The sequence below is a fragment of the Prenolepis imparis genome, unplaced genomic scaffold (assembly GCF_030444845.1).
Source record: "Prenolepis imparis isolate NDT839.2.m4 unplaced genomic scaffold, iyPreImpa1.0 SCAF_10, whole genome shotgun sequence".
Classification (NCBI taxonomy): Eukaryota; Metazoa; Arthropoda; class Insecta; order Hymenoptera; family Formicidae; genus Prenolepis; species Prenolepis imparis.
In genome coordinates this window covers 7,156,214-7,178,613 of record NW_028141168.1, presented here as the reverse complement: position 1 = coordinate 7,178,613, position 22,400 = coordinate 7,156,214, and the positions used below count along the sequence as shown (strand labels likewise).

The window sequence follows — 22,400 nt, the reverse complement described above, 5'->3', positions numbered from 1 at the left end:
ATTTATGTCGACAATTTTATCTTTATGCTTTTATATTAGCAAATTTACAACGATTTGATTTCTATAATCTCATTTTTGTGATACACATGCATATATGTATATATACATAGAATTCTTGAAAAAAAAAATATTCTAATCTATACTCTGCTTGGTGTGATAAGTGAATGCATGACTACAGTATTACATAATATCCGCAAAATTGGGAAAAAAAGATGGCATAGATGTTAAATTTTTGGATAATTTTGCTATAAGGACAGTCGTTACAGAATTTTCTATGTGATATTTAAATTAATTTATATGTTAATTTAAATTATCCTCTCTTATATACATATTAATCGTTGTACAAAGCATCGCGCAGGAAAACACGCCATTTAAAAAAAAAAACAGATTTTATTGCTTTCTGTCTAATTAATTATTCGATGAGTGATATCGATATATTTTACATAATTTACATATATTCTGCAATATGTTAAAAACATATAGTTTTATAGTAAATAAATAGAATTATAAGAGAGAAATCATATACGGCGGATATACGCGCGCGTTCTTACGAAAAAATATTCTAAAATAACTTGTTGATAATATATAAATGTGATATTGCGAATGCTTGTAAGTTTGATGTCGAGCCGCATTAAATATATACGTGTAGAACTAAACGTGTAATTAAAAATAGATTTTTTTTAATTGCTCAATGATATATTGTAATTTTTACTACATAATGTACGTGTAATATTTTAATGATTGATGATATTTAAACTTTTAGAAAAATGGCTTAAATTCCAATGGTAAAATATTTTTTATGTATCAGAAATATTTCAACAAACAAAAAAAAAAACTTTTTACAATTAACTGACTCACAAACGTTAACATTAGCGTTAATTACTATTAGATATCAGATTAGATTAGATATATATATCTATAAAAATATCGTCTTTCATTAATTTTTTATCTGCAAAATTTAATGTTTAAATTTTTAAAAATACAAAAAATGTTAATCTTGCAAATTTTTTGTATAAAACTTATATTATCCAGATTTTATACGATGTTTCAGGATAGATTCAGGATACTTGATATATATGTTTGCAATACGACCTAGTAGACGTGTCATATGTATATCCTACATGAAGATGTGCCACGTCATATTATTAATCACAGTTAGTTTATCTCGACAGCTTTTTCCAGACTTATTTGCGGAATAGTATCGGTCAGTGTGGGATGAAGGAAAGTTATGGACAGCAATAAAGCACTACCCTACTTTGCGTCAGGAACTGTCATGAGGGGCTTCGGAAGAGGCTCGAAAGCGCTCGGAATTCCGACAGGTATCCCTTCCTCAGGACGATAGATCATCGTCAATATGCATCAATTGCGATCAAACGTCATCAGACCCTCGGAAGAGAAAAAGAGTCAATGCTGCGCGAGTGTGAATCACGATACACTAATGAATGAATAACGAGATAAAACGTATAATGACAGATAGTAATTGATTTCTCTCTGTTAGAAAATCGGAGCCGAACAATTTTCACGGGAACATGTTCGATTTTGCTTCCTTATTTACATTGCAAATAAAATTCACGTTGTATAATATATGCAGTATTGTCCGAGACAGGCCTTACTGCAGGTTAGGATTTTTCACAACAATCTATCTCCTTTAATTGCACTTTCTGCACTTCGTGTCTTCTCTTTAAGATTTGAAAAAATATAAAATTTAATTGCGGAAAAGAGTCATTTTTCCGCGTGTCCTCAGAATTTTTTAGCTGAACATTGATAGTAATTAATCTCCTTATTCACATTTTATTATATTTTTTAATTAAATATATTTTTAAAAAATCAGAAAATATTCAAATATATATTGTGTTTAATCGAGATATATTCTATCGCTGTTCATAATTTAAACTTTTGAAACTTAATATATGTACTTGAATAAAAAAATTAATAAAAACTTTTTTTTTTTTTTTTTTTTGCAACTATCAGCTAATTTCCCAGAACCTGTGGTCAATGGTCTACCAGAAGAATTAGGTACTGGAGTTTATTATGGCTGGGCTTCCTTGCATGGGCAAGTTTATAAAATGGTCACCAGCATAGGCTGGAATCCTTACTACAAGAACGAGAAGAAGTCAATGGTACGAGATTAAAAAATAATATTTAAAAAAATTGAAATTCTCATTGGTTAAATTTTCAAAATTGTATGTTCAATATCTTTATATTTTTAATATCAATATTGTTATTGTAATTAAAATTTTTAATTTGTTTGCAGGAAGTGCACCTGCTACATAAATTCGATAATGACTTTTATGGCGAAGAGCTCAAAGTGATAACTACTGGATATATACGATCAGAAAGGGATTTTTCTTCTCTAGGTAAAATATATTATTATAATAGTAGCATAAAATGTAAGTGAATTACCATTCTTGCATAATTTATGATTAAAATATAATGCGTGCGTGTGATCTTATGTTACTTATTTTTTCAGAGGAACTCATTAAAGAGATAAAGAATGATATTGCAATCGCAGAGCAAAAATTAGAAGACCCTGTTGTAAATAAATTGAAAAACGATGACTTTTTAATAACTAATAAAACAAAGAATTAATAACTAGGAAAAATGTCATTCTTCATCTAATGAATAAATGTAATTGTGATTTTTATCTGCACGTTTATCACAGAATATCTATATAAATTCAAATACTTTTTACTATCTTTTTCCACACATGATTACATGAATTTAGAAAAGATATAAAGATAAATACATTTATGTATAAATCTTTTATTTACATATTAGGAACTAGAGCTATTCTAAACTTACATAAACGTAGAAAAAAATAGACAATTTTACCTAAATTTAAATAAATCTCAATTATCAGTCGACTCTGTTGAATCTGTCGAAGGAGGTGGAGGAGGCGGTAAAGATGCGCAAAGTGCATTCGTAGGCATCGGTGGTCGCACAGGAATGTGATACACCATATCCAAGTACGATGCGTTGGGAAGTCGAGGATAGCTCATTGGAAAGGATGGGAACATAGGATTGAATCTCGGAGTAGCACCGAACGGAATTCTAGGATACTGCGGTTGCATATTGTTGTACTGAGAATTCGGTGTAATACCGGAGCTATTCGAATTGTAATTAACATACTGCGGTAAACGTGACTCATTGAAGGACGCTCCGTATTCCGTGTTTTGTCCAGTCAACATAGGATGCATGTTTCTTGGAACAGGCGGCCAATGCATGTTACTTTGATATTGATGTTGCAGCCAGGGGTTATAGGAATATGGTCCATACTGTGATAGATTAGAGGGATTAATATTCCTCGATGCCTGATTACTCCTCCAAAATTGGGCATTTCTGTTCCACGGATGAGTCGACTGCCATTCGACTGTAGAATTATTTTGAGGAATACCTAAAAAAACGATCGATAGTAATTATTCAGTTCATTCGATTGATTACTGACGCAGCTTAAGAAATACTCACTCGACGTACGTTGACGTTTCCGTGATGAGCTACCATCGGAACTGTCCTTGTTACTTTTCTGCTTCTGCATTTCGTAGTAAGCTCGTTCTTTCTCGTCGTCCGAAAACACCGGCGGCTCGTCATCGTCGCCTATCGCGTCGTGACTTTTCATCCTGCAGGGAAAGATCGTTCATTTGAATATACACGTCATAATCCTAAATACAATCATAATTATCGGACTACCAACATCTTCAACTCCTGTTGAAAGATGAGCGACGTGTATCCGGACTTCGTATCCAGACAATAATAAACCAACATGCCCACTGTAATGTTGCTATTCTGTATGTGTTCGGAATTATTGAAGCGAATACAGTAACTCGGTTCGCTCACGGGGCCGAACACGTCCAATATTTTGCCGAGCGCTCTTTCTCCTTTCTCGATAAATAATACTGTATCGATGTGAAGCGTAGGCTTACCGGGTTTCGGTTTTACAATCACCAACTGTTCCACTAGCTTTTCAATCTGGTTCGGAGACATAAAGATGTAAACTTTTAAACATGCATAGAAATTATCATTGCATATAAGTTTCTGCATTTATTTATTTCTACAAAATTATATTACGTATTTATAAATTAATTACCTCGCCTAGGAGATCACACTTGTCTTCGGGGATGCTGATCTTTAAATCTTCTATTGGCGGAAGATCATCCAATTCGTTTTCTATTTGTTTTCTCCTTTTTGCTGTGCCTGGTTTATTTTCTTTCGTCTTCCTAAAAATATATGTCATGTGTTTATCATTTCCACTTATTAAAAGAAAGAATTAAATGTATATCTCATATATCATAATTTTTTATTCTTGTAGAAATGTAACAGTACTTGTTATTATCGGTACGAGTAGTATCATCTGAATCATTGTCACTATTGCTACTGTCACTAAACACAAAGGTACTGCTACTGATGTTACTGCTGGTGGTACTAGAGTCATCATCACTGTCACTTTCTCCAGATGATGCATCAATTACACGGTATTTCTGCAAAGCCTCTCCCTCGGAAACCAGCTTAGTATCTTGATCTTCAGTTTTGTTACTGTCTACTTCTACCTCCTCCACATCCGAATTACAATTGTCATATTCCAGAGCAATGACGCTGAGAGAAGACACTTTATCACTTTCTGTCAAACAAATACAAGAAAATATAAATATAAATGCCAAGCACACATTACATAAAATAATATAAAATATATTTTAATAATATATTTATAAATAAAAATATATTTTAAAATATATTTTAAAAATAAAATTGAAGAACAAAGTTGCAATAAATTATCCATTAATGAGGATCGTATTGTTATTGTTAGTTTGTCTCAACAGCTTTTCCAGACTTATTCGTAGAATAGTATTGGTATCGAATAAATGATAAATGAAAATTGTATGAACAGCCAGTCATTACCACAATTCGCGTCAGGGTCAGGAACTGTCATCAAAGGCTTTGGTGATTTTGGCTCCAGAGCACTCGACATTTCGACTGCTGTTTTTTCTTCAGAACTTTGACTATCGTTGGAATTCATTTTCTTCTTTACAGATTTTTACACTACCACGTGGAGATTTCATAGATACATCCTAAACAAAACGATCTAGGCTCCGCCCTCAGAGACAGAAAACCACATGGAATCATGGAATGTGGTTAGGAATGTAAGTTAGGTTAGAGTAGATTAGATATAGATTATTTACAACAGGATGCAAAGTCTGTAGTTTAAAATAAATCGAATAATCGTAATCGTAATAATAAATAAACGGAAAAAATGAGATAAAGAGGATAATTGATTTAGAAGGACTTATGCATTTTTTTAAAGGAAACTATTTCGATATTTCAAAGAAATAAAAATTTTTGCCAGGCAACATGCTATATTTTCTTTAATTGCAATTATGTACTTGTCATTTGAATATGAATTGATTTATTGCAAATCGTCAAAGTCAAAGATATTGCTCCTTCAAAAGTTATTCGCCGATATATCGTTTTGATAAAAAATAAAATGTTCCATGTCAGAACAGCGTCTGTAGATTATTAAATTTCTTTTCGTAACACATATATATACATATATGTAAAACGCAATGTTTACTTCTTCTTAAGGCCTCATATTCTTTGCTATGAAACATTTGTAATGGTAACTAAGATAATATTCTTTTTTCTCGCCTATTCCTTTGTTACTATATTTACAATTGTATGTATAACTGGTTTGCCTTGTTGATGGTTTAAAAGATTCAACAGAGGATCTTGCATCTTTTGCTCTAGTAATTTTGCCAGTTCTAGTCTTATTCTTTGCAAGAGTAGGCCCACCTGGAAATATATTTTATAACAAAGTTATGCGTATTAAAAATAAATATACTATTTTCTCATCACAATTATATATAAATCTTACGTTATGCGATTCCATGGCAAACATAATCCAACCATCGTCCAAAGAAAGCATATATCTTCCATTGTGCATTTCCGTGCGCACTTCGTAACTGGAGAATAATATTAAAGACAGAATCGGAATCATGGACACTTCCTTGATAAAAATTTGACTAGTCTTTATCTTCTCCTGGAACACCAAGTATGGACTTGTGAATTGTCCAACGTGAAAATTCACCGATGAAGGATGAATGCTGACGAAACCGTCTCGTCTCGTCTGGAACTTCAACTCTTTTGGTTTAGGCTGCATTGGTATCATGCCTGTCGATTGCGCTTGAAACGACTTTCCGGGTGTAAAAACCTTTACGATGTTAGGATATAATGCTGCGCAGAGTAGACCCTGCAACAGCTTGCAGTTTTCATTGTTGACATTTAGTTCGATTCCAGTTATCTCTAAGATGTTGTCGATCTTAGGTCGTCTCCTGGGTAAATCAATGGGCGCGAAACCAATCGATACTAACAATTCCAAAAATTGATACTTTATATCCGCTAAATTACGCAATGTTTGTAGGGATAAATAATTCTTCTCGGCGAATACTTTGCCGGCATAAGCACTGCGCGAACACGCGGCCAACCATTTCTGCAAAAGAACAAACATTATATAAGAAATATCTCTCTCAAGCGGAATTATTAAATTATTAAAATAATTAGTTAATAATTAATATATTATATACTATTAAATTAATATATAATATATAATATATATATTATATATAATATTAATAACTAATTTAATTATTAAATTAATTAGAAATAATTTTGCCTAATATACCTTATAAGCGTTGAGGACGGTTAATTGATCGGACTCAGCCATGAAGAAGTTCTTCTTGGGATCGATCTTTTTTATCATATCAATCGGTACGTTAAATGGACTCTTGTGCGATAAACATGCAGCGATAGTGAGCGCGGAATCCAAGCAGCAAAAAATCGTGCCGTACAGTATCAATTTTCCGATTCGTACGTTTACAGGTAATTTGGCTAGATGATGACCGAGCGGCGTTAACACATGTTCCAAATTAAAGGCGCCAACATCCTGCAAACGTGTTATCGCGCTCGTAATACTGTCGATCGTCGGTGGTTCTATCATCCTTCCTGTTTGAAAAAAATTAAGAAGGCTTGGATTATTACTTCTGCGATAGACAATAATATATACAGAGCTAATAAAAGCACAAAGAGATTTTCTTACCCAATATCTCATATAGATCCACCTTCTTTCCTTTGTGCATAAGCTGAATATGTAGAAGGAGCGATTCCAGAGGAATTCTTAATATTTCTGGTGTCGGTTGTGCAGCAAAGTGATATTTGAACCTATAAAATTAATATATATTATAATAATATAAATTAAAATTAATATATATTAATTAAATTAAATTAATATATATTAATATACTTAATAATTATTAATTATTATTAATATAATTATTATATTAATATATAATAATATATATTAACAATAAATATATATATATATATATATATATATGTAATACATATTAAATATACATGCATATTATACATGTATTAGGTATTATATCAGATTTGACAAAAAAAAGATACACACCTTTGCGAAGTGTACAAATGAATACACACTCCAGGCATAACTCGACCAGAACGACCTTTTCTTTGCACAGCATTCGCTCGCGATATCCAACAGGTCTCTAAACTTTCCATATTTTGATTTGAATTAAATCTAATCTCTTTCATTTTTCCCGTATCGATCACGAATACGCAATCGTCTACAGTTATAGATGTTTCAGCCAGATTTGTGCTAAGTACGATTTTGCGGACATCTTTTCCGGTTTTCTTAAATATAAGATTTTGCTCCTCATTAGAAAGACTCGAATGCAGAGGTATAATAAGAAATCGTTTATTATTTGACGAGAAATTATTATTGTGAGATAATCGACTTTTCAATGTAAGAATATCATTCATACCTGGCAGGAATACCTAAAAATGTTGAATAAAAATAATAATGTATATAATATAAGTATATTAAATATAATTATATATATTAAATATATATATGTATATAATATATATATATATATTAAAATATAACATATATAAATATAATATACACATTATCGCGACAAAATCACGTCAGAAATAAACAGACACAAATAATAAATATTGTGCTTACCAAAATAGAACCTATTTTCGAATAGTCATGTTCTCCGAAAACAATCCATTCTAAAGTCTTTTCTATCAACTCAAAATTAATCCTTTCCGGATTCGTGATATACAAATTTTTATACGTCTGCTTTGAATAACCATGATATCTACTGATGAGTTGCATCAAAGACAAATCTTCGTCCTGGATAGATTCCTTGGGTGGGTTGGCGCATTCGCCGATTTTCATATCGGCCATTTCCAAATCGATTTGAAACTGATCCCAATCGTACTTGTTCTTACGAGCGAACTCGGAATCTTCCTCGAGAACGTATCCTATTCTTTCGAGCGCGTCTTCGAGAAAGATCTGCTCGACCGGGAAAGTTTTCCCCGGGATATTTAGAACCGGTGCTTTTCCAAAATACGAGGAGAACGCGTCGGCGTTAAGCGTTGCGCTCATCAGTATTATTTTCAAAGACGGTCTTTTCGATAATATTTCCTTTAAAAGCATCAGTAAGAAATCGCTGGACAAAAAAGAATAAATATATAAGACACAAGTCAAAGATAGAAAAAAAGAGAGAAATATATAGAGAATATTTTACCTCTCGGCGCTTCTCTCATGAACCTCGTCGACTATAATGTGAGTCACGTCCGATAACTCGAGATCCCCCGATAATCTCTGTAATAGTATTCCCATGGTGCAAAATGTTAGTCGCGTTTTACTAGACATTTTGCTTTCCAAACGTATCTGATATCCAACGGTATTTCCTATATTTTCATCTCTCTCAGCTGCCACTCGTTCTGCAACCCCTATAGCACTTATTCTTCGCGGTTGAGTGCATATTATATTAAGGTGAGACTTATCTTCAGACTGTGATCTTTTCATAATCCAGTCATCTAAAATAAACTGCGGTACCTGTAACATTTTTAATGAATTTTTTTTTTTTTTTTTTTAATTCTAATATCTATTCTATATTATCTATCTATATTAATATTTATATTAATAATATATATATATATATATATTATCTATATATTATATATAATATCTATATTAATATCTATTCTAATATCTATTGTATCTATATTAATATCTATTCTAATATCTATTATATTATATCTAATATAATTGAAAGAACACTGTAATATACCTGAGTGCTTTTACCACATCCGGTTTCTCCAGAAATGATAACAATCTGATTTTTGTGTACAATTTCCAAAATTTCACTTGTCTTGAACCATGCCGGCAGTTTTTTTCGTGTCTCCTGCATTCTCATATAATGAGAATTTTTCTGTTTATCCATAAATTTTTTTTCTATCAAGTTATCTTCCTCAGTAATCTGTTCCCAGGAGATATTGCCTCTGTTTCTTTTACTAGTACTACCAAGTTTGTAATGACTAGCCGCTCCTCCTTCTTCTTTCTCTTGTATCTTCGGATATAGTGGCTCATACTGATGCAAAAATTGTTCCTTATCTTCCTCCAAATAAGTTTTTATTTCATATTCATTCTCTAATAGTGAAATTATAGAAAATATCGACGGGATACCATCCTGAGATAATGATAAAGCTTCATTGTGCAATCTTCTTGCTATCCTGAGACATTTTATACGTGGAAATATTTCATTGTTCTTATAAAAGTAAAAATATGGTGGTTCATATGGATATTTACATCCTGTAATTAAAAAATTGTAATTATAACTTTACTAATCAATGTCAAATGTTATTATTAAAATAATTCTAACATTGGGATTAATTATATATAATTCAATTAGCATAATTAATTATATGCATAGTACCTTCAGGAAATCTTATCTCTAGCGTGAAATATGAGTCTTCTAGAATTGGCACATTGGCTACTTTCTGCGGTAATTGGTGTAGAAATCTGCATTTGTCTTTAAATCTGCATTTGCTGTGAATGAAAAGTTGACATACTTTCTTTTCTTGCTTTTTCTCTTGCAGTTTTTTGCCTCCTTGTTCAATTGTTTTACTATTTGTTAAATAATCTAATTTTAATTGCACCATCCAAATACAATTTTTTATTTTTTCAACAAATGCATCGCCATAAATTGATTCGAGTGCCTCCTTTTCGTCCTGTTGTCTTTCCAATAATTCAGCAGCATCCGGAATATCAGAATTTATATTTTTTTGAATATTTTCTATTCCATAGTATTTGTAAAATAATATTTCTAAAGATTTTCCCACATTGCCTTTTGTACACGTTAAAGCTTGTATACAATGTGAAAGATGGAAACTATAAGAAATATAACTATATTATATAAAGAAATGCACAATAATATTATCTTACTTTTGAAAAAGATAATAAATACCCATAGCTTTCTAATTTAGATGTTGCAAACTGCTTTACTATTTGGTCCTGAGTCTTAGGAGTGGTATCTTTAGAAGAATAATCTACTATTCCTTTGACAACTAAATCACCTTGCTCCATCCAATACTGTTTATCCAAGTTTGATGTTTTGTTTTCAAGCTCTGCGATATCAGTAAGTTTAAAATTCTGCAAAGAATTGTGAAATTGTATTCATTAAGAAGAACAAACATATCAAAGCATTTGCTTAATAAATAGAAGTGCATATTTACATTTCCATAAATATGTAAGAGACTGTTATAGAGCTGTTGCTCAGATTCCTCAGATATTTGCAGCGTTCGCATTTCCACCTTGAGCTTGCTATTATTAGGCAATGAGGGGATTCTTGACTTGACATCTTTCTCTTTATCGCTTTTTGCAGCTGCATTACTGTCATGTGTATAACATATAAAACAATGTTAATATTTTTCTGATCTTTACTTTTCTTTGATAAAAGTACAGGAATATTTATGGTTATTTATCTTACTCACGTGTTCGTTTTAGATGTGCCTTTTGCTTCCAACACATCATCCTTCATCAATTGCTCACTACGATAATCCATCGCTAAAGAAATATCATTTAAATATGTAAAGTAAAAAATACAACGTCGAGTTTATTAGAAATAAGAAGTAACATGTACATGCCTGGTTGGATTTCTGTCTCTTCTTTTACTACCTCAACTAAAAACACTTCTCGTCAAATATTTATATATATATATATATATATATATATATTATTAACAAAATTGTGTCACGAAGAGAAAAAACCATTAAATATAAAAGTTAATAACCTGTTAATCATTTTATGTTAAAAAATTTTTTTCCAATAATTTCGTGATGAAGAAAAGGGAATTTGACAGAGTCGCCCTCTTTGTAGAAATCGGTCATTTAGCATGCAATATTCTTGTACCTACGCACGATATTTCGTCTTATTTAATACTTCTTTCAAGATATGTTCTCCTAATGAATACTTCTTCGCACAGTATGTTTCGCTATTAACTCAGGCGAAAGATGAGCAAGGGAACATGTTGTGCGAAGAAGTATGCCGGGAGAATATAACACTGCAAAGAGGTTTGCTTATCTGTGAAAAGGCACAATATTTTAGCTGGTCGTTATCTGTATTACCGACCAATTCGTTACACTTCACTGGTTGAAAGAGTGCGTTTAAATTGGTTATGAGTGTTAATTCATTATTTATTTCGGTGAAAACACAATATAATTAAGAAGAGAACGTTATCTGCATAGAATATCTTTGATAAGAGGTAAGGAGAGTATTGGAGTCAGAGCCGATTGAATGCTTTTAACGTTTTAACTTGATCAACCAAAAACGTTAACCTACGTTTTCGACAAGCATTGTAGAGTTTTATTCCTTTTTTCTGCCTTTTATGACTTTCGTGCTAGCTTTTAAGCAGTCTTGCATTATGTTAGGTATATAATTCTGTAAAAATATAGCAGCTTATATTATATTTTAATTTATTACTTTAAATATTCATCAACAGAAACCGATGGCGTCTTCGTGCATGATACTGCGACGTGGTATCGCGACTTCTTGCATTTGTTATGGAAAGCGAAATTTCCGAAAATTCTTGCTGTACAACAAACGTGGCAGTCGCAAGTTTAAAGAGCAACAGGCGAAAAACCCAGATCCTGATATACCAATAGATAGTGAGTTATTGATTTGAAATATATATATTATTATTTGAAACGGTAGATTTTAATGAACCTCTTTCTCATGAGATCATTTTGTTAATAAATACATGAATAAGATATGAATATATGAATAAGAATATATTTTCTGTATGTAACAAAATCAAGAAGAACTATGAATGATTTGTAAAGAAATTGTCATTTAAGTTTGTGATGTATCTTTACAATCGCAATAATTAAATAAATTTATAATATATGTGATACGAAATTAATATTACATATAATATATACTAATTATTACATTAAATGTTATAGACAGAGGTGTAAAAAGTACTGGATACAGAGTAGGTGACAATTGGATTCTTGTGCCAGAGAAGGTGCCTGAATTAATTGTTCCTTCGTTGGAAGGATTCACATTGAAGCCATATGTGTCGTACAGAGTGGCAAACTTTACAGAACCCGAATTTACTGCACAAGACTTGTTCGATATAGTATATTCTAAAAAAATAAAGGAGGATTTTGCAAATAATCAGTTGGACGAGAACGGAGAGCCATTGAATCCTAGCGAATATGAAAAGATTACGCCGCAACAAGCTAAGGATAATGCTAGCAAAACAGGCTGTGACATTTTTGACGAAAAGAAACCACTGTAAGAGTTTTACTTTTTAGTATTTATAATTCTCTAATGTACATTTTTCTCTTTTCTACTACGTAGAAATAAAGAATCTTGAACATGCTGCAACAAATTAATACGACTTTCAATTTGTATATGTTTTATTTTATTTTATTTATAACTCGCATGTATACATACGTTCACAATTTTGCAATTTTTACAAAAAGTAACTACTTACTATCGTATATGACTGTTAAAAGTGATATTATGTGCACACTTTGCTAAGAGCATGAAAAGAACAGAATTTGTTATATTGTATACATATAAGCGACCTATCTCATTGTCAGATCAGTTTATTTTTTTCTTTTATGACAACTTGTGTCTATGTGGCAGTCAGTGCTTGATAGCAAATAATTACTTCCATTATTATCCTTAAACAGATTACATTGTTATTTAAAACAATAGCTTATATATATATATATATATATATATATATATTATAAAACAATAATATCACATATATAATTGTCGCAAAATCTTCCGCGAGAGTCGTGTAATTGAGTTTGCGCAATGTTCCAACGGACAAGTGAAATTAATTATTGCTATTATAAAACACAATTACGATTACGCTGTACCGGGTTTCTGTCTAATGCAATCCAAAGAACTTGTACAAGTTCAAAAAAGACAATTCAACGATGCCAAAATTGATTTTCAATTCCTGAGATCCATGGATATTTTGCGTGCCAATGAATCCATGTTTTGCAGATAATGGATTTGTGATTAGGCTAACTTAACAGTTATATTTCACTTATTAAAAGACTTTTGAGCGTAGTTTGATTGTTTCCTGTCGGGTAAAAAATGGCGAAAAATTCGAATAGTAAAGTCGTTGTCAGTTGTGCGCGGCCGGTATTGCTTACTACTAACTAGATTACTAGATTCTAATAATATATGTATGTGTATATTGTTTTTTTTTTTTTTTTTAAGTGCTGTATTCATATCAAACGTACAAACGGTCTCATAATCATTATTGTTTCTCTTCAACGTTTTCTAATAATTATAATCATGCAAAAAGCTCATAAAACGGAGCTATTGAAATAGAAAATATTCTGTTTAGAAGAAATCATATCGTAGAGAGATGTGTCTCGGTGAATGTGTTTATGAAAGACATTAGTATAAAAGTAGTGCAGCTGTTAATGCAATGCAGCTATAAATATTTTCTAGAAAGAGATAACGTATAAAAAATGTTTGTTAACTTATGCTTATGTAGGAAATCGCGATCACATAAATCATTTATTCAAACATCTCTTTCAGAATGCAGCACTTCTGATACACATTAGCTATTACTAATTTACTCTGCTAATATTATTGTTTTTTGTTATTATTTTCTATCTCCTATAGTCACCATTATGAAGAGTGGAAGAGAAAAATGTCTCTCTTTCTAATTTTGTACAATGGAACGCTTATTGAAAAAAAACATATTCAGATCATTACGATCTCTTAGCTCTTTAAACCCTCTTATTTCCACTCTTCGATTAAATCAATGGAAAAGCGAAAGTGGCATAGTACTTGTTCTTTGCTTTGCTATGAAAACAATTTTAGTTCTATCTCAGTATGTTGTTCTTATCCTTTGTGTGTCGTCGATATTTCGTTTTTTTTTTTTTTATATACCTTACTCTACAATATATTTATAATATCTCATCGACGACTTTTGAGCATTCATATATTTTTCTCACTTATTGGCAGTACAGAATATCCTCTGAGGACTTATATTGCATAAAATCGATATAATATAATAATGTTATTTATTTTGTACACATTAACGGTTGCAGAAATGAACAAGTTCTAAGTTTTCTAAATCTATCCGCCAACTTGTCAATTAAAAAATTTTATTTAACAATATATTTAAAAGCTTCGTAGTTTTTCTCTCTTCTTTTCGCATTATAGTCTCAACAGTGGATGCGTAAGACAAGTCCTATGCCACTTGCTCTTCAACTGAACTTGGTGTTTCGCTTTAATTATCAGTCTATGATATAATTGGATATTTGACTGATAAAATCATCAGTCATTTTAATAAGGCAGGTACACGTGTTACTGTATGACAAAGATTACTCTACAAAACTTTTCTTTCTTTTTTTTTCATGCCATATACGTATTCTTCATATATATTTGCTCATGCAAAGAGATATACAGTTGCGATAACTTTGTAAAACAGCATTGTAGCAAATAATTTATATATGAAACATTTTATTACAATTTTTAATGCTTCAGTCAAGACCTTTCGGACCAATAAAAGCACATGAGTGTAAATCTTTGGCATTCAGTAACATGTACCGTACATCTAACTAGAGATCTTGAGTATGTAAAGAAGTATAATTATTATTACAGATGAGAGAGAGAGAGAGAGAGAGCGAACGTTTTAAATTCTTCGTATAATATACATCTTAACACTTCTCTCCATCCGATGCGAAATGATATGCAACTATGTTAATGAAAGTCAATGTGGAAAGACTAGCGGAGGGAGTATTGTTGAGAGAAGAGTAATGGTTCAACTGGGAGGCTTTTCATACGCAAGATCTCGAGATAATTACTAACAACGATAGAGCGGAGGTTTATTCCATTGGATCCCCTACATTTTCGAAGATGGTTGAATGTGGATTGCTGGTCGTGGGCCACAAGAAACCACCTACACTCCCTGGTGGTAAGTAAGACGCGCCTCCGCTAAGGCCCACCTAATATTTTATATTACATCAGTTATTTAACATTTCTATGGCATGGTTTTTTTGATATATTTTTATATCTACGTGTATATACATAAGGATACAAAATGTGCGAAGCAAAATAATATGGAAGCATTGTGGGGATGTAGACACACTCCAATTTTCTATAATAAAATATTTTATATAAAATATACATATGTACAAAAATAAGCGCAATTGCTTAATTACATTGATGGAGAGATACAAAAATCTAAATTTTTATTCTAATCATATGTGTAGCACTTGAGGAATATTCATTTGTTTCGTGTAAAAATTGATTCAATCGTATGATTATATACAATAATAATTTTTGTACAATTAGAAATTTTAAAAATATTTTTTAGGCTTGAAGTGCGTTTAAATTAACTAACTACATATAGTAATTTTGTTCAAGGATTGGTTTTCATGCAGTATAAGGCAAACTAGAATAAAAGATAACTGCCAAATTAAAGAAAAATAATCATTTATTTGCATTTAACATAAATAATTGTGCTAATAAATCGCAGGTACTAATAAATAACATTTTTTGTAGGTACTAAATAACATTATGTACATTGGTTCATTATTGTAAATGTGTGCAAAAAGCATTTACAATAATGTCAAGACACTCTCGATAAAAATCTTATCTTCTACATTGAGTGAATTATGTACAAGGATTTTCTAGTTTTATTTTTTTTTCCAATATTACGTATCGAGAAATAATTTTATTTCCGCCAAATATAGAGAATGTCGAAATCACAGTCCAATTGCAAAAGGTTCACCAACATCGGTTCACCATACATGTCGTTTCGATCATAGATTTTGCCTGATCTCTATTCTCCTCTCTATCCTTACAATGTAACTTCTTTATGAATTTACCTGTTGGCTCCATATCAGTGACCTCTCCGCCAACTGGCAGTCCGCTGCCAATCGGGACGGTAGACTCTTCCACCTTTCCTCGTCCCGTTTCCGGTTTCTATCGAAGTCCCTGTCGACGTGTCCCTGAGAGAGAGGCGGCAAGATCTGCGTTCGTTGGGCCAGCTTGTAGCTGTCTTGTCTCGGCACGTGATCGGCGCGTCTGCTGGTGCCGCTGGTTGGGATCGGGGTCGGGCTACCTCCGCCTCTATGCCGATGATACAAGTTACGCTTCTGCTGCAGCATACGCTGCTGCACTAGGAGCTGCAGCTGCGTGCCCGAATCGCCGCGCATCTTGAACTGCTGCTGATTATCGGGCGGTGTGGACGGTGGTCTAAGGTGGACCAGATCCAAGTGACCTCGAGCCTTTCCCGAATCTGAAAACGATCAGTAGTTGTTGTCGCTTTACAGTCACCTCGGAGAGTCCTCGGGCAGTTACTTAAGAAACTCGACGCACCTTGAATACTCCTCTGCTTGGACGGTCTGTCGCCGACGCCCTGCTGACAGAACAGTAATCTAGGTCCACCGTCGGATGCTCTTCGTCCCTGAGAGACCCGGGACATTCTACCGGTGATGGGGGATAGACTCTTGGGCGGCGGTGGCGTGCAAGACGGTAGACTGCTCGTAAAGCAATTCGTCCCCGTGTAATCTGGCGGACAGCCAGAATCGAAGCTGGACTCGAAGAGCTCCGACGACGAGCTACCGCTGCCGCCCGCCATGAACAGGGTCGTTCGACTGGGTGGATCAATAGAATCCATAAGCGGGTTATCAAAATGATGTTGATAGTCGCTTAATCTTCGATTGACTATCTGACTGTCGATTCGTTGACTGATATCGTGATCTAGGCCTAATCGGTGCTCTTCAAGTTTGATCTGCGCCTCGCGTAACTCGTCGCCGCTCGGACCTTCCTCCAAATCGCCCTCCGCGCTGCAACAACCTTCATCAGTTGAGGAACTCGTCGAGCTAAATCTTTTGCCCCCTCTGACGGTATCCTCTCTTGCTCTGAAATAGGAAGGAGAGTTTCGTCTCATTGACATTTGAAAGAAGTGTTTGTTTCTTATCAAGACTGTATGAATGACTTGTCATTTTATGAAGCATTTAAAAAATAATCACCAACAGCATTCCCTCCATCATTTCATCTATGAACGACATATCTCTATATTATGGGACAATATTTTTTTTATATTAAATATATTTGCAAGGAATATTTTAGATTATGTTTACGCGTTATATATAAATAATATGGAAAATATAAGAATATATTCTAATATAAGTATATATAAAGTAAATAATGAATGTGCTTCCATTGATAATAAATAAAGCGAAACGAATAAAATTTGTAAAATCAAGAAATTAAATAAATCAAATTAATTAAGGAATTTAAAGATAAAGAAAAAGATAAGAAAATGAAATGAGAAATTACCAAAAATAAAGTGACAGCAATATGTGCTTCCAATTCAACCTGCCCTGACAAAATCTTCAATGCGTCACCCATCAATAAAGTTCAACGTCCCACTAAGCTATCGCTGTAAATAAAAATTGATTAGATTAAGAGAGGGCATATATCATTTTCGATACATCTTCGATTGGTAGGATTGGAAGTTACAAGTCTCTCTAACATGAAAAAAAAATCAATATATTTAAAATATAATTAGATTTAATTTGAAAGAAAATTTACGTGCGTATGATAATGACAATTTAAAATTAAATTAAATTTTTAAATTAAAAGAAAATGTATGTACGATAATGTGATAAAAGAAAGAATGTCTACCTTGATTTAAATTTATCTTCTTTTGTTCGTGCAAGAGTAGACCAGCAGGTATTATTAATGGTACTGCTGACGCGATGTTGCTTCAATTTTTCTAGCAGTAAGAAATAGATAGCAGCGTGATGGTCGTAGCTGCTGTTTTGTAAGGACTGTTAAAAGATGACATTTATTTTTATAGAATATAATTGAAAATATATTTAAATAATATGTATATATACAAGAATATGTGCGATACGATTAATTTTATTAGAAATAAAAATAGACAATTATATAATTTTGCGTAAGAGAGACACTAGAAGTAGGAGAAAGTTTCCTTACCTCTCTAGTACGACTAATGTCTATTCCTAAGCTATGCATTAATCGAAGTATTTGCTCATTTGGTTCCAGAATAGACGACGACGGCCGCGTCACGATCACCGAGCAAATACTGTCCGCCGTTCCTGCCATCCAACGGTGCCTCTTAATTTGTGGAATGGTATATCGTTTGGAAGGTTCCAGCACTAACATCTTGCGGATTAGGCTCTCGCAATCTTCAATTTAAACGAATTTCGTGAAGGTAAATAAATAGAAATATCAAAATGCACAAAATGTATAATTTATAAATATAAGCACCTGTACTCATAAAGTAAGGAATTCTAAATCTGCCGCTTAACACGCGATCTCTCAATGATTGAAGAGTTGATCCGTCAAAGGGCAGCGCGCCACATACTAACACATACAACACAACACCCAGACTCTACAAGAATGAGAGAATATTTATTTCAAATATATATAATTAAATGGGTTTTTTTTTTTCATTTTATTCATTGACAATTTCTTTCCATCACGAGAGACTCACCCACACGTCTATTTCAGGTCCAGCGTAGTGCTTTCCTCGGAAAACTTCGGGCGCGGCGTAAGGCGGACTGCCGCACCACGTGCTCAATCGTTCTCCAGGGGCGAATCTGTTGCTGAAGCCGAAATCGGCGATCTTCACGCTCATCTGCGCGTCCAGAAGCAGGTTCTCCGCCTTCAGATCTCGGTGAGCCACACCCGTTACATGACAATACTCGACTGCGGAGAGTATCTGGGCGAACGTCGCACGTGCTCTGGGCTCTCCCATCCTTCCGTATCGCGCTATGTAGTCGAATATCTCGCCTTTGCTCGCGTACTCGCACACCTGCAAAGAACGAGATGCGCCGTGACATCGCACGAGAGAATACAATGGCTGTCAGTAGCAGCCTGCATCGTCTATTCCTCCTCACCATGTAAATCATGTTCTTCGTCTCCATGACCTGATATAGTTTAACGATATGCGGATGCTCCAGCTGCTTCATAATTTCGACCTCTCTATAAACTTTCTCTAGATTAGTAGGATCTAATTGCGTTTTGTCGATTATCTTGATAGCCACCTATTTGAAGAAGAATGACATATATCTCTCTTATAGATAGTATATTCGTAGAATTATTGTTATAATAGGAAACGCGTGCGCATACGTACCTCTGTCTTCGTGATTCGATGTCTGGCCAATTTTACAACGGCAAAGTTACCCTTGCCGATGGTTCCTTCGATATCGTAAAATCCTACGCGGATTTGCTTTTTACCCTGTGTAGGTCCGGTATCCATATTTATCGTTCAGAGATTTTTCTCTTTCAAACTTGCAAGCTCTTATAAATTAATTCTTCTTCCCGATGCTTTATCGCTAATCTGCAAAAAATCGGAGCACACAGTCTTTAAATATATTATTTTGTAATTTTATTTCTGACATCTAATATATGTATGCGTTTTCAAAACAAGCGTAATTTTATCTTTAATTATTTTAATCGTTGAAGATAAAATCGTGAAGATAAGAGCGATGAACAATAACAGTAGAGAGAGAGAGAAAGAGAGAGAGAGAGAGAGAGAGAGAGAGAGAGAAGAAGAAGAGAGGAAGAGAGAAAGTTATAAGATACAATATTTAGAAACAGTAAAAGTAATCATTAACAGCTAAATGTAATTTTTCCTGATATGATATAAAAAGTCATAATACGAAAATTTTTTCGTTATTATCGTGGTATTTATAAAATTTTTCGAGCACACTTGTTTTTATTATCGTACGAAATTAATTAATTAATTTTTATACACAGCTCTCTTTTCCTGCTCTACACTTATACAATATATGAAACGTTTTTTTTTTTTTTTTTAACATGCCGTGCCTATGCAAGCGATTACGCACGCGCGAACGTCAATAAAAATTCATAAAGTCCCACTTCGCGAAGTCTGACGAGCACGATTTTAAAATCCACATAATTATTACCTTTACTGTCGCGCGTAAGTCTTCTTTTATGCGTGCACAAATATTTTTTTTATCTTGTACCGCGTGAGTTGTAAGATATCCCCCTCTCTCCCCCTCTCTCTTAAGCGATATCGACGAACGTCTAATACATGATAATGATTTATCACGCATTCATCGCACCGACGCGGGCTTCGCAAGGCTGATCCAGCATTAAAAACAGCGCGCGATATCCCGGAAGGACATCGCACCGCAGACGCAACAGAAGAAACAAACAAGATAGAGGAAGAGATCCAGGGAGAGGAAGAAAGAGAAAGAGAGAGAGAGAGAGAGCGATGGACGTTCTCAAGGAGAACCCACGTCAAGGATTCACCTCGTCGACGTAGAGTACAAAGGCCCGACCGCAACAAGTATACATAGTAGAAATCCTCGACTGACGTCATAGATCGACAACGACCTCCTACCTATCCAGAGAGAGAGTCACCGCCGGAGAAGATCGATCGACGTCGATACTCCTATTAGGATAGGAGTAGAGAACCCACCGCGAGGTCGCCGACGATATAATCGGATATAATCGAACGATCTCACTGAGATTCGGACGAATCTAATGAAGAGGGAAGAGCGAGGGAGAAGGGGGTGAACTAGGGTACCACCAACCTGAAAGGGTGGTGACCCCTCTATTTTTTTTTCTTTTTTCTCTATCACTTACCTTCCCCTGGCTCGAGGAAGTCGGCCGATCGTCCGCGAGAACTAGAGTCGCCCGGTGAAGGCGTTTTACGAAACGAGCGACGAGGACGTCATCACGCTCCGGGGATGCGCGGGGAGCCATCATCGGTGCCGGACGTCATAGCGCGCGCGCCTGCCAGATATCCGGTCTGGTCTCTCTCTCTCTCTCTCTCTCTCTCTCTCTCTCTCTCTCTCTCTCTCTCTCTCTCTTTCTCTTCCTCCGTCCACCACCTCCTGACGAAAATCACGGAACCGAATTGAATTCAACTGAACGGAGCGGAGTAGAACCTGGCGCGCGCGCGAGAGACCCAGCAACGGAGAACTCTGCACGACGCGGCGGTTCGATACCGACTGACCGACGGCCATGTTACCACCCCCCCGTCGAGCCGCCGCCGCTCGGTGTCGGCGCCCTCGCCGCCCCCTCGTACACCGTCACCCCGGCCATTCTTGGCGAACCACCCCTCGCTCTTCGCTTCCGCTCTCACACTCTCTCTCTCTCTCTCTCTCTCTCTCTTGGTCTCTCGTTCTCTCCCTCTCCCACTCGTGATCTACGTTGGTGCACCCGACACCCACCACTATCGCGATTACTATCGCTCGCGCCCGCGCGCCGTTATCTTCGACAATTGACGTCACGCATACGTACGCTATACATGCTCGTCTCGTCGTTAATTGCTTCTCGATGTAATTGTACGGTAAGTAAGCGGCACGGCACGTGACCGAGTCACCAGTCATCGCATGAAGATATACGTGTATGCGTGGTCTCTCGAAAATGGCGTTTTGGTTCAATAAAATAGGAGAAATATATGTATATAAAACGTCATCTGCTCTCCTTATATGACCTAAGGCCTTCCGAGGAGCGCTTTATACATGAAAAGAGCAGATTACATAATACACAATGCACATTACCGGCTTGCTATAGTTGGAGCGATTTAATATTGAAAAATTAGGTATGTATACGTGGTAACCCACGCATACTTTACGTACCTCTGAAACCGAAATAACCGGATTATGCTTGTATGTATGTGTGTGTGCGATTATAATCGTCGGTATGACGTCCGCGAATTTCTGGATCGTTTGCGGTGAAAAATGCATCATCGCCGAGCAAAAAGGCAGACAGACACTTTCTCGACTCTAATGAGACGCGATATGTATTCCTTAGTAATGTTCCCGCATACATTTTACGTTAATCTCGGCTCTTCTTGGCTTTGTCGTTCTGCTCTTTCGCAAGTATGAGCGCGATTTCTCTCTCTCTCTCTTCTTGTTTATCTCGTCTCTTTTAAGGGTCCTCGCACAACTTCACAAAGAGAACTGTCATTAAAATTTGAAAAAAAGTTCCAAGATACTACACGGTATAATTCAATGTTATTATATAATTG

The 22,400-nt window shown here is 34.6% G+C and overlaps 5 protein-coding genes across 6 annotated transcripts; 2 read left to right on the top strand and 3 right to left on the bottom strand.

The window, feature by feature from the left end:
• The first annotated feature begins 1,080 nt into the window (after positions 1–1,080).
• Positions 1,081–2,637, top strand: Rfk (Riboflavin kinase). Its single transcript, XM_083047813.1, has 4 exons — positions 1,081–1,319; positions 1,972–2,120; positions 2,255–2,357; positions 2,471–2,637. Exons 1-4 carry the CDS (start codon positions 1,229–1,231, stop codon positions 2,587–2,589), a joined length of 462 nt encoding a protein of 153 aa, XP_082903939.1. The 5' UTR covers positions 1,081–1,228; the 3' UTR covers positions 2,590–2,637.
• Positions 2,638–2,733: 96 nt separating this feature from the next.
• Positions 2,734–5,217, bottom strand: LOC145941629 (uncharacterized). The gene is made up of 6 exons (XM_083047812.1): positions 4,894–5,217; positions 4,321–4,615; positions 4,085–4,214; positions 3,692–3,966; positions 3,466–3,617; positions 2,734–3,394 (listed from the first exon to the last, which is right to left on the bottom strand). The coding sequence occupies exons 1-6, from the start codon at positions 5,009–5,011 to the stop codon at positions 2,850–2,852; spliced, it is 1,515 nt and encodes a 504-aa protein (XP_082903938.1). The 5' UTR covers positions 5,012–5,217; the 3' UTR covers positions 2,734–2,849.
• Positions 5,218–5,328: 111 nt separating this feature from the next.
• On the bottom strand, positions 5,329–11,214 carry LOC145941628 (putative ATP-dependent RNA helicase DHX57). Its single transcript, XM_083047811.1, has 13 exons — positions 11,014–11,214; positions 10,861–10,933; positions 10,603–10,759; positions 10,335–10,519; positions 9,804–10,258; positions 9,159–9,679; positions 8,610–8,923; positions 8,039–8,531; positions 7,460–7,845; positions 7,085–7,206; positions 6,671–6,990; positions 5,864–6,478; positions 5,329–5,781 (listed from the first exon to the last, which is right to left on the bottom strand). Exons 2-13 carry the CDS (start codon positions 10,929–10,931, stop codon positions 5,638–5,640), a joined length of 3,783 nt encoding a protein of 1,260 aa, XP_082903937.1. The 5' UTR covers positions 10,932–10,933; positions 11,014–11,214; the 3' UTR covers positions 5,329–5,637.
• A 134-nt stretch (positions 11,215–11,348) lies between these two features.
• Mrpl41 (mitochondrial ribosomal protein L41) lies at positions 11,349–15,139 on the top strand. The gene is made up of 4 exons (XM_083048158.1): positions 11,349–11,630; positions 11,868–12,033; positions 12,331–12,664; positions 15,014–15,139. The coding sequence occupies exons 2-4, from the start codon at positions 11,874–11,876 to the stop codon at positions 15,015–15,017; spliced, it is 498 nt and encodes a 165-aa protein (XP_082904284.1). The 5' UTR covers positions 11,349–11,630; positions 11,868–11,873; the 3' UTR covers positions 15,018–15,139.
• Positions 13,557–21,371, bottom strand: LOC145941825 (uncharacterized). Of its 2 annotated transcripts, none has more exons than XM_083048155.1 (10): positions 21,008–21,371; positions 19,527–19,733; positions 19,291–19,437; positions 18,885–19,205; positions 18,659–18,782; positions 18,365–18,576; positions 18,050–18,195; positions 16,736–17,280; positions 16,243–16,655; positions 13,557–15,357 (listed from the first exon to the last, which is right to left on the bottom strand). In XM_083048155.1, the coding sequence occupies exons 2-10, from the start codon at positions 19,650–19,652 to the stop codon at positions 15,238–15,240; spliced, it is 2,154 nt and encodes a 717-aa protein (XP_082904281.1). In that variant the 5' UTR covers positions 19,653–19,733; positions 21,008–21,371; the 3' UTR covers positions 13,557–15,237. The 2 variants fall into 2 exon arrangements, with proteins under 2 accessions (XP_082904281.1, XP_082904282.1); XM_083048156.1 differs by lacking the exon at positions 21,008–21,371 and adding an exon at positions 20,323–20,979.
• Positions 21,372–22,400: the final 1,029 nt, after the last annotated feature.